At 45.7% G+C, this 11,954-nt stretch overlaps 1 protein-coding gene and 1 long non-coding RNA gene across 3 annotated transcripts in view; one reads left to right on the top strand and one right to left on the bottom strand.

The window, feature by feature from the left end:
• Positions 1–292: 292 nt before the first annotated feature.
• Positions 293–1,658, bottom strand: LOC110484418 (uncharacterized). Its single transcript, XR_002467750.2, has 2 exons — positions 1,561–1,658; positions 293–1,298 (listed from the first exon to the last, which is right to left on the bottom strand). It is a non-coding gene; the product is annotated as an uncharacterized LOC110484418 (long non-coding RNA).
• Positions 1,659–1,817: 159 nt separating this feature from the next.
• The window catches only part of TOX3 (TOX high mobility group box family member 3), a 74,587-nt gene continuing 64,450 nt past the window's right edge, over positions 1,818–11,954 (top strand). For both annotated transcript variants that reach the window (XM_021555056.3, XM_021555055.3), the window contains exon 1: positions 1,818–2,445. In XM_021555056.3, coding sequence (XP_021410731.1) covers positions 2,344–2,445 — 102 coding nt within the window. In that variant the 5' untranslated portion in view covers positions 1,818–2,343. The remainder of the gene's footprint in view (positions 2,446–11,954) is intronic.

Below are 11,954 nucleotides of genomic sequence, written 5' to 3'. Positions count from 1 at the left end.
TTCATTCCTCACTCATGGAGTCTTCCTCTGAATTCAGTGGAAATATGCTTTCAGATTTCATTGGAAGTGTAGTGACCCAGAGCTAGGCAGTGGGAAATAGCTGTGTTCATAGAGCAGAGCAGTCCAGAACTTGAGGGCAACGATCTGTTCCTATACCCGAGAATCTGCTTAATGTAATGTGTGCACTTGGTAGAATTCTACTTTTGCTTTCTGCCTCAGTTGAAAGATGTTTGCTGTGCCTGTACACTACCACTTTTCCATCACCGTGTTGGAGAAACGCTCTAATGTGATGTTGCATTTTGAAACAGTTTCATTGTCTTTTTCTGAACAATTTGTTTCTCTCAGGAGCATAAGTAATTTTTTGCCACAGATATAGGGTGTGCCTGTGCGAGTATTCTGTGCTGTATGTTCCTTAACCACTCCTCTCCCAGTAACAGAGTACATTTTGCAGACTTTTCCCTTCGGTTAAAAAGAGCTGCCATAATGAATATGAAATTGGATTAGGTATTTCATAGTGTATGCCTGTTATCTTTGCTATTGAGGCATTTACCCATTCATACACAGTTTTCTAGGAAGTTAAATTCTGAATACTCTATGGAAATACAAATATGTATCTGTACTATGTTTAATTCTGCTCTTAGTGCAAAATACCATGCTAGAGATGTTTGCTTCAAAGTATGATACTTCAGAATCAAAAACCTGAATAAGGGTGATCTGTCATGTCCTATGCAACCAGGAGCTACATGTGCCACAAATACTGAACAGAAGATTTCTAGGAATAGAATTGGGAAGATGTTCCCTTCTACATGATGTAGCTATGGCCTGTTTTACAGTTCGCTCCTGTTTGCACTGTTTTTAGTGAAGAATGCCTAGAGATGAAGTATGGGGCACTAAGCTCCTGAGGCAGGCATAAGAAATAGGACTGAGCATGGGCCCAAGGATGTCTGTCCTTCAGAGAATGTCTTGCTGCTGTTGTACAGTTAAGCCTCGTATACTTACATTACCATTGCTGTTTTGCAGCCAAATGGAGGAAACTCCATCTGGGGCATACTTTCAGCCACATGACAACTGCCCAGGAATCCAGCCTAGATCCAAAAAGCAATTCTCTCCCTGTCACACAAACCTTGACTCCGGGGCATGTTTCTATGTTTCTTCCTTGCACCTTATCTGCAGGGCTCAAGTTGTAAGGTTAAATGGCCTTGTGCTGCTTTAGTGTTTTCTCCAAAAGTTCTGGAGCAGATTTTCAGGTCAGCAAAGCTCCATGCAAGGGACCAGATACGGCTGGGCTGTGCCTGCGACTGACAAAACAAATTTGGGTTATTAGCAGGTTGCCTTGACTCATCACCCGGACACTTTGAGAGTGTGAGGAGGTTTCTGTGAGGCAGGCTACTGTGGTTTAAAGTCATGCTCTTGACAGCAGGTTAGAAAAAATCTTGTTTCTTCTGCTACCTACCTGACGCAGCAAGGCAGCGGTGTGAATCGATAAAGTGCATTATCAAAAAAAAAAAAAAAAGAAAAGAAAAGAAACGAAAACTGGTGGAAGCCGTGGAAGTTACTCACCTGGAACCTTGGAACCTTCCGGGAGCGAGGACAGCCATGGGCGCTCCGGCCCGGGCGAGCGGCGGCGCGGGCGCGCACCGGGCGGGGGGAGCGGGCGGCGGGCGGGGCGGGGAGGGGCGCGGGCCCGGCCGCCCCGCCCGGGAGCGCTGCCAGCGCGGCGCCGCTCGCTCGGCACTTCGCCCCGCAGCGCGCCCGGCCGGCGCAGCCCTGTTGCACCGAGTCCGGGGTAGCCGCCCCCTCCCCGGCAGCGCGGGGCGGCCGCGGCCCCGCCGTGCCCCGCTCCCCCGGCGGTGACGGTCCCCCCGCCTTTGTCGGGCGGGCAGCAGCGGCGGCCGGTCCGTCCGTCAGTCCGTCCGCGCCGGGCGCGTGGCTCCTTTGTGTACAGCAGCTGCTCCTGAATGCGGAGGCAAAGCCTGTGGCTTGGCACTGAGCTTTTAAAAAACAACAGCCCTCCCTCCCTCCTTCCCTCTCCCCTGCCCTCCCTCCTTCCCTCCCCTCCCCTCCTCCCGCCGAGGTGGACGGGCATCCACCTGGGGTCCGCTGCCCACCTCTCCTCTCATCCTCCTCTCTTCTCCTCCTTGTTTACCTGCACTTTTCCGCCGCTTCTTCCCCCGCTGTCCCCGCCGCCCCCCGGCTCTCGCTCGTCCCCGCTCTCGGGCAGGCTCGGCGCCCCGCAGCTCCGCTCCCTCGGCGGTTTGCCCGTGCCCCTACCCCGGGGAAGGCACTTGAAGGTGGATCTATTAAACCTCCCGGCGGTCTCTCCAAGTGGACCAAATCTCCAGCATGGATGTAAGATTTTACCCGGCTGCGGCGGGCAGCGCGCTCCCCGGAGACCCCTCCAACCTGGACTTTGCCCAGTGTTTGGGTTACTACAACTACAACAAGGTGATTATTCCCGCGGGTGTTAATTCCTCGTGCTGGTGCCCGCGGACCGGAGTTGGGGCTCCGTCGGGCGGGGAGGCTCGGGGCTGGGGGATGCGCGGAGCGGGGCGGGTGCGCCCGCCTCTCTCCGCGGGGCCGGAGGATGCCCGGCCCCAGAAAGTTGCGGTCGGCGGGGCCGGGCGGATCCTCCTGCCGCGGCCGCCGCGGGGCTCGCCCCGGGGAACCTGCCCTCGGTTCAGAGGGGTGCGAGCGGCAGACAGCTGGGAAGAGCTCGGGCAGGCGATCCTGCTCCCCGTGGCCGGCGAACAAAGGCGCGTCCCGAGCGCGCAGCGCCCGCGGTGGGGTCGGGACTTGCCGAACTTTCCCCGGGCGGGAGCAGCGGCGGCTCCCGGCGCGTCGGGCAGAGCGCGGTGGGCTCGGATGCCCTGTGAGGAGAGGACGGAGCCTCCCTCTGCTCTCTTCTCTCGGCTCAGCGCGGCTCTGTTATGGCCAGTTCCTAACTAGAGGATTATCCAAACGGGAGGATTATCTAAAAGTGCTGCTGGTACAGAAGGGTAACTAACGCTCCTCTTTGGCGAGGGCTGTCACAGAAGTTGCAGTACCACTTCTGTCTATTCACACCTCTGCGGCATGTGCAGTGTTTGGAGTAAACGTTAGTCAGAAGAAATAGTAATTTCCCAGTGTCTTACCTTCATTTAAAGAAATATGTTTTAATAATATGGGGATGACTTACCACAAATTACCCAAATCTGGGAAAGCCAAAATTGAGAATGGCACTGTGACTCATGCTATTTTGTAAAAGACTTAGCTGTTTGCACTGTGATGTGTCAATAGCACATTGAGCTATTAGCACTGGGCCCTCACACATGCACATAAAGATCCCTTTCACTCTGTGTTTTTCCTGGTGCTATGTTTGTCCAACCTCTGGGGCCTTTTGTGAGGCGCTGTATGAGATGCTGGGGAAAAGAAGGGTGCTGCATGAAGACTGAACTTACGTTAAATCCCGTTTTTTTTTTCAACAATCCTTTCCAAAGAAGAGATGAACTTCGCTGAAATACAAAGCCCATTTTCAGAGGGAGAAGTAACGTGCGTTAAATAGATACAGTAGCTGGAGAAAACTTTCTCCCGGAGAAATCGCGCCCGGGTGGCTGTCGTGGGTGGACTCGCGTGTGGCTCTGCTGTCCGCGGAGCCGCCGCTGCAGAAGTTTGGCAGGCGGGCGGTGTCCGGGCGGTGTCCGGCCCGTGTCCAGCCCGTGTCCGGGCGGTGTCCGGCCCGTGTCCAACCCGTGTCCGGGCGGTGTCCGGCCAGTGTCCAACCCGTGTCCGGGCGGTGTCCGGGCGGTGTCCGGCCCGTGTTCGGGCGATGTCCAGCCCGTGTTCGGGCGATGTCCGGCCCGTGTCCGGGAGGTGTCCGGGCGGTGTCCGGGCGGTGTCCGGCCCGTGTCCAGCCCGTGTCCGGCCCGTGTTCGGGCGATGTCCGGCCCGTGTCCAGCCCGTGTCCGGGCGGTGTCCGGCCCGTGTCCAGCCCGTGTCCCGCCCGTGTCCGGCCCGTGTCCGGCCCGTGTCCGGGCGGTGTCCGGGCGGTGTCCGGGCGGTGTCCAGCCCGTGTCCAGCCCGTGTCCAGCCCGTGTCCCGCCCGTGTCCCGCCCGTGTCCCGCTGGCCGCGCTGCCCGGCCCGTGGCCAGCGGGGCGCGCACGGCCGCGCATGCGCGCCCGCGGGCCGGCGGCTTTGTTAGCGCGGCGCGGAGCGCGGGGGGCGTGAGTTAGAGATGAAATGTCAGCCCCAACTTCCAGCGCTGCTAAGGACCCCGGCAGCTCCAAAATGCCTCGTAAATGTCCGCTGCTGGCAGATAAACCGGCTAATTTTGGAAACTTGCAGCGCTTACTGGCAGCCGGCGTGTTTACTGTAAATTTCACTTGTTCTGTGACTTTCCTGTGTTGTGCACGGCGGACACTTAATTCAAGCTTAGGTACAGGTTACTCTATAGGCTCTTTCTCATTTTTTTTTGTACGTCCAAAATTTTTAGTATCTTCTGAATACCGGTAGTTTCTTTTGTGCATTAACTTGCTGCTAGTTCACAGTTATCTATAACATTTTAACTGTATTTCCCATCATTGTACAATGAGAACAGAGTTATTAGCTGCCTGAATTCAGAAAAAGTCAAAAGTAACTTACTTTTGACCTATTCAGAAACACATTTCAGTTGCTATACTCCTGAACATAATTTTGACAAGTATCTCATAGGCCAGGCTTCCAGTCCGCAGCAGAAAATATTTTAATTAACAGAGTACAGCTCATGATGCTGGTGTCTTATAATAGATATCTTTGTATGCAAAAGGCCTGATCCAGAGCAGGCTGACACACGCAGAATTGTGTTGCTGTTGCTGTGAGCTCTTCATTGGCTCAGCTGGGAAAACAGCAACGTGGTGTACAGGTGTTTCAAGGACAGAAGAAGAATTTGTGAATGAGTTCCTAGAAAGGATAGTCCTAACTATGTTAATCTAATCTCATATTCTGCATTGTTTATAATCTGTAATAGGCGTCATTGTAAATTTGTGGGGGTTTTAATTATTCTGATAAAGAGAGTACATCTGTTTTGATATCTTGCCTCCCTGCTTTGCTTTCCTTGTAGTCTGTCCTTTTCCCTGTGTTTCTAAGGAAAATAAATAATTGTTCTGTTAGGTACTGAGATCACCAGAAGACACTGAAAAAAAGGGCTGAAATATCTACTCTGCTGAAGTAAATGTGAGAACTGTTATTGATTTCACTAGGGACAGTATTTCACCTCAAGTCTTTCTGAAACTCATTTGAGTGTCCTGCCCACTCATCCATGCCCGCTTTATTGTTAGGAGCTGAATCCGTATTTTCCTTGTGACAGTGACATTGCCTGTGACAACTGCTGGGAAGCAGCGTGACGGCAAGAGTAAACAGACTACGTGGTTGTATATATGTGCAAAAGCAGAATTATTTATGTGAAAATATTCTCAAGATCATTAAGACATAGAGTTGATGGCGTATGGCCTGCCTGTGGAAAATTGTATCTTGCATCATAGTGTCTAAAAATATCAAATAGAAAGCCTTTTAGTGTAAATACATTGCACCCTGTGAGACAATGCTACCTTCCACCTGTGTGCTTTAAACAGAATTTCCCAGGACTGTAGGGCTTTTGTTCTTCAGTGGATGCAGCACTGGCAGGAATGTGGCAGACTGACCACAGGCAGGATCTCAGGGTGCCCTGTGAGGAAGGGTCAGAGGTGGGAACTGCATCCTGAGCCCTGGGTGTGGAACCAGGCATGCTGAGGAGCTGTGCTGGCCCTGACCTGCTGCCTTGGCTGGATTCCACCCCAATTGCTTTCTAAGTGCAATGCTGTGCTTTGGAAATTGGTGCACAATACTGGATAAGAAGACCTGAGGCTGAGGGATGTCATCTTGGGGGTTTTTTGGAGAAGAATTAGTGTTGAGTTCATGACAAGTGTTTGAAATGGACTGATGTACATTCACATCCCTGCCACCACTGGTAGTACAGCAGTTTCTAGGAGGTTCATTGGGGTTGCTTTTGGTGAGGTGGTGCAACATGGCATGGACATGCAGAGGGCAGGGGAGGAAACATGGGCACAGAAGTGCAGTGGTTTGTCCAAGGTTACACAGTCGGTCACTGACATAATCAGGGCCACAACCAAGGTATTCTGAGATTCAGTCCAGTGGTTTATGCTGAATCTCATTTACTCTAATAGGATTACTTACATGTTTAAAGTAAAGCATGTGCTTAAGTGCTTTGCTGGATCAGGGCCATATTTGATAAGTTTTCAGCCCTGATGTGAGAGTACATTACTTGACCCTGCATGTGTCTGGCTGGTGGTGGTTTGGGATAACAGCGATCCACTTCTGCTTCATGGAATTGCACAAGTAAAACCATGGTTTGCCTGCTTCTAGAAGAATCCTGCTGCAGTATACTAAAAAAAATTCACTGAAAAGGAGCTATAAAAATTACAGAAAGTTGAAAGAGACCAGCTGTTGTAAAACATTCTGCTTCTGTTTTGAGCCCTTTTATGGTTCTGCAGATGGAGAATGATTTTGGACATTCAGTACAGTTGAGTAGCTTTTTCTAAACAAACTTTTTCACTTATTGAGTAAATTATATGTCTTGTACTAAAAATATTTAGGGAACTAGTATTCATCCTGGCATATACTTGTTTTTTTTTTGTTTTTTTTTTTTTTTAAGGAGCTGTAGTTCTTATAATGCCTTTTGGAAAAAGTGAAAACTCCAAAACCTAAATACATACAGCTCAGTGCTTGAGTTATCATATTAAATTCCAGAATCCTTACTTCATTATTTAGCTGCCTGCATTTTATAACGTTTATCTCTACTACACAGATTGTCCTTGAAGGATACAAATTTCAAACATACATACCTTAATTTAGGCGCTACCATACATATGAGATTGTCAGAGCTTGATGTTTTTGGCTGAAATATTTCTCATTTTACAAAGGAAGCTCAGGAAGTTTATCTTGTTCTTCCAGAGGTAAAGCAAAGACAGCAGTAGTTTAGTAGCAGCTAAACTGGGGCTCTAAGTCATTCCTATTAGAGTGTGTTGTTAGGAAAAAGTGGATTACAGTTATGCAAATAATTTAAAACTACTCTTCTTGCAAATGTAGTGTGGCTCTACATGCATAGGTTTTGCTCTCCTGCAGCAGATGGTGGGAGACAATGGGTCCGTGTATGTTGCTAAGATAGAAAAAGCTCCATGCTCTCATCAGCTGCCCTGCAAGTGCGCTTGTTTACATCGGGGCTGTGCTGCTGCTCGGCGCTGGGCTCGTGTCTGTGTGCCCAGCCTGGCACGGCACAGCTGCCCCGCCGATGGGACAGGGCCGCAAAACACCAGCGAGCTCCCGAAAAGTACAGATGTGTAGCACAAACACAAATACAGGTCTTGCTGGAGACAGTTTAGGCAGGGGATTGTGAACTTTCTGTTGCAGTATCAACTCGGTAAATTACATTTTATCACCAGTATTTTCCACTAAGCTTCTGGCCCATATGGCAAGTGTGCTCAACTGCTTCTTTCCCAGAACAGCCAGCCCCTGCCTTGGATACCTCAAAACTTCAGGACTGTGTAGGCAACTACTGCTAGGGAGCAAAAAAGTTCCCAAAATATTTGTCTGTCTAGTCTAGCACCAAAATTGTTGGATATATAATTTCTAGTCCCTGGAAGAGGAAGTGAAATGGTCATATGAGTATATCCACCAAAATGAAAATTACAATTTGTATCATCACCCCGCCTTGCAGAGTCACTCTTGAGGTTTTCTAAGAGCTGGCTGTGAAACAGGAAACCCCTGTATGCCACAACTGTGCAAAACCTGTGGTGCTCAGAATGAACACCTGTAATGGGGATACTGATTGGATTGTGCAGTGTACAATTTTTCTGTTGCTCACATAATGCAGCTCCTATACTGAATGTACCATGTGTTGGCTGAAAGTTGATAATATAAAAAATATACTTTGTAGATGTCAATTTTTAGAATTTTTTTTTTAATATATTTTCATTACAGTGGGTTACAACCATATCAGTAAGATGCTTGCAATAATGTACAGTAATGCATGAAGAGTTGGAATGTAATGCTTAGGAGAAACTTAACAGTACTTTAGGTATGTGTGGAAATCATTTGTAGGTGGAGTTTTTAAAACAGTGATATTTTTTGTAGCAATGGCAGCTCTGGGGTGTGTGGGCCATGGACATAGAGCTCCACTTTACACCTCTGGCTCTGGAGTGAGGAAACATTGACCAAATCCACTGGGATGACAAGAACCTCATTCCCATAGCACCACCCATAGTACACCACGTTGTACTTCACACACAGGTACCCAGCCCAGCCTTATAATGAATTATCACAAATTTATAATAAAATCTAAAATAGAAGCACAGAAAATAACAGCCTCTATTCTTTGGCAGATACTCAAGAGGAGACTCTCAGTTGCTTGATTCATTTGTTGCAGTTTTGTGCAGTGTCTGACAAAGTGAGGACAGTCAAACTGTGACCTGTGGTTTGTGCTGCAGTTTTTATTAAATTTACAGTTAATACATCCTTATATACTTACTGAATTCTGATACTCCTTAAAAACCTAAGTAATGCTATTGGATGATGCTGATCAAATTTAAGAGGAGAAGAATTTGTACAGCACTAATCCTACCTTTTTATCTGTAATCACTTTTCTACTGCCATAAAATTGAGTACTGTTATACAGACCTAATGGCAGGGTTGAATTTTCAAATGCTTCACACTCTTATCTGATAGCTGTGTTCTGTACTGTTACCTGTCTGTGTGATGTATTTATAGAGTGCCAGTCACCATAGTATCTTTGTGATGATTGCTACCAAAATTGAGAACTCTGAGGTGAAAATCTAATCAGGACTTTAGATAACAATGTCACACAAGAGCCTGCTGGTCTTTGCCTCTGTGCTCTGTTCAGATGAAGACTTAGATGAGATCATACTTGCTGCCACGTTATTCATTATTTATTTTTGTAACAAGATTTGTATTTCACATCTTTTCCACTGATGTTAGCATGTGTCAAAACAGTCCAAATCCTGTTTTGAATGTATTCTCTCTGCTTATACCTGAAACAATATATTCAAAATCACAGGCATTACAGGGCAGCTGAAATATTAAAACCAAAAGGGGAGACTGTCCTTACACAGCTGCTTCTGCCATGGATAACCTTGAATATCCAAACAGATGTTTTCATGAACTTCTTCATTCACTTCATGGTAATGGGGAGATTAGCTGAAAATATTATTTTCATCACATTAAAAATAACTGAGTCTTATGAGCAGAGTGCTGGCAGCATGATTGGCCAGTGCTGCAGACTGGCTTGTGTTGCAAAAGGTGTGCTACTGCAACTAGATAATGTTAGTTTATAATTGAAAATGAAAATTGTTTTAAGCAAAGAGTTCATCTGGTTTTCAGTTTGTTTGTATAGTTCATGTTCCATCTCTTGGCATCAGTGTTTGCTGTTTATTCCTGCACAACCAGTTTGCCCAGCAGCCACATTTGGTGGAAAAGCTCCATATCAAGGGGGAAAAGAAAAACAATCCATTCTCAAAAACTGTAAGTTGGAAGTATCCCTTGTATCAAAGTAGTTTTTCACATCCATAGAAGACCCATTCAGTGTGGACATCTTTCACTTACTTACATGTGCATTAGATCAGGCCTGACCTTGGTATTTCATGGAGAAATTTTTATCCATTCAGTGTTTTATTTTCACTGTTTTAAAGTAACAGCCCTTCTTACTGTCTGGGTCACTAGAGGCACATGTTACCCTTCCTGGCCAAAGACTTGAGAGAACTGAGGCTAACATGGAAAAGAGTGGGTTGTGACATAGGTTAAAAACAAAGGATGTTTTGGGATGAAATACCAGGACTTGGACTAGTAACCTCTGAAATAAGGGATCAGAGGTCTCAGCTGCTGGGGTGAGAGCTGCAGAGGCAGCAGTGCAGGGATCTCCTCACTTTCCTGATCTGCTCTACCACGTATGTAAGTGATGGTTATGTTAAGTCATTATGGTAAAGCAGAACATTTCTCAGACAGATACATTTGTATCTGGATTTTCCTTCTCTACAGTGAATATTCTGAAGAGTTCTGATCAGCTGGACAACCTAACCAAAAGTTGGAAATACGTAAATACATAAAATTACCAGGATGATAGGATATGTGGAAAATGAAGTCTCCATGCAGATGTTTGAGATCATTTGAGGTGAGGTGTCTTCATCTCTCCCTTTGATTTCCTTAAGAAATTTTGTCAGGAGAATCTCTGCTGTGTTTGGCATTCCAAGTGGTTATAGTTAGTATTGTAATTCTCTAAGCAGTTAATATGAGAGAAATTAGATGGGAACCTGAAATCTAAATAATTTTAGACATCCAAGTTAATAAAGTAGGGGTTTTTTTTTTGTTTGTTTTGGGATGGGGCTTTGTTTATTTGTTTTTGTTGTTGTTGTGAGGTTTTTGTACATTTTTTGCAAGGAAACAACATAAGCTTTATGAATCATCCTTTCTATCCCAATGGGACAATGCCTGTATTCAAAGTCACTGAATTATATAAAGGTTTGTAGGTTCAGGACATACTTAAACACCTCAGTATTGATTAACTGTCTAATTTTGATAAGAAAATGGTCTTAAAACCATGTAAAAATCAATTGCTGAATGTTGGAGTAGCTTATTTTCAGAGCAGATCATATTTATCTGCCACTCTTTTTATGCTACTCTCTTTATGGTTGTAAGGCTTACATAAATAGTTGAATTTGTGAATGGTTTGGGATACTGTATTTCAGTACTTGTTATTAATAAAATTTGTTATTAATAAACTGCTTTTGTTAAACTGTACTTTTATCAGTGAACTGTTTACCTGATGGGGATTAACAGTCCTCTATTTGCATTCTTTAAATAAAGAAGAATTTTATTAGGCAAGGAAAAATAATAATTTGGTTTGCTTTAATAGGTAATACTGTTATTTTTGTGGTTTCCTGAAAAGCATGTGGCTGAAATGATGATGATGATAATAGGTGATGACCATGTAAATATGTGGCTATTGTGCTATTGATCTTTTGTAGCAAAAAAACTTCGTAATTGTGGTTTCCTACCACAACCCAACATGGTTCTTTTTTCTCCTGTTATTTTGCTTGATACAGTTTGAAATATGTAGTATACATTACATTTAAAAAAAGCCTATTCTATACATGTGGTAAAAACCCCAGAATTTTATGATGCATTTTCTGCTCTTTTTCACTGCAGAACTTTTAAATAAAAACAAGACTGATCTCAAGAGTATACTGGACCATAGATGTAAATACACTGTGAGGTACAGACACAAGAGCTTTGTATAGATTTGCACTACAAAGCAATCATGAGAGTAAATAATATGTTTATGCCTATGTGACTTTCTGATTGTGGTTTTATGAGAGTGCCCAATTGCTGTGTTGCAAATGATAAGATGAAGTCATTTGTATCAATTTATTTTGTCCTTCCAAATAATTTGCAATTTCAGGATATTGTTAAATAAAAGGATCTAACAGATGCTTCTGCTGTCCTTTCCTCCTGACGTTTTTAAATCCTACTTAGAGCTATCTTTATGCTCCCGTGGTGGTGCAGCTGAGACCCAAGGAGAGCATGTGGAGTGGTAAATCAGATGTTATGTCATACAGGGCAGCCAGGCTTCCTAAACAGTGGCTTGCATCACTGCTTCCATGATAGAGATCTACCTGCTGTTTGTGACAGAGCAGAAGTGCCTTTGTTTCATTCTCATACCTTCATCTAAGCCTCTTTTAATCTAATAGCTCTGTGCTGGGGTCTTGGATGATGCTGGTAAGGTGCATTGGGTATTTATTCTGTAATTGTTGTTCCAAGGATGTGCCAGCCCTCAGTGTGTGCAGTCTCAGCTCTCAGGGCTGTCTCACCTGCTCTGGTTCCAGCACTCTGAGGCAGCTGTCCCGCTGTGTTGGTGGCTGTGGTTCAGTGCCCC

This window comes from Lonchura striata, chromosome 13 (genome assembly GCF_046129695.1).
Source record: "Lonchura striata isolate bLonStr1 chromosome 13, bLonStr1.mat, whole genome shotgun sequence".
NCBI lineage: Eukaryota > Metazoa > Chordata > Aves > Passeriformes > Estrildidae > Lonchura > Lonchura striata.
The sequence above is the reverse complement of the archived record's forward strand: the minus strand, read 5'-3'. Positions and strand labels throughout refer to the sequence as shown.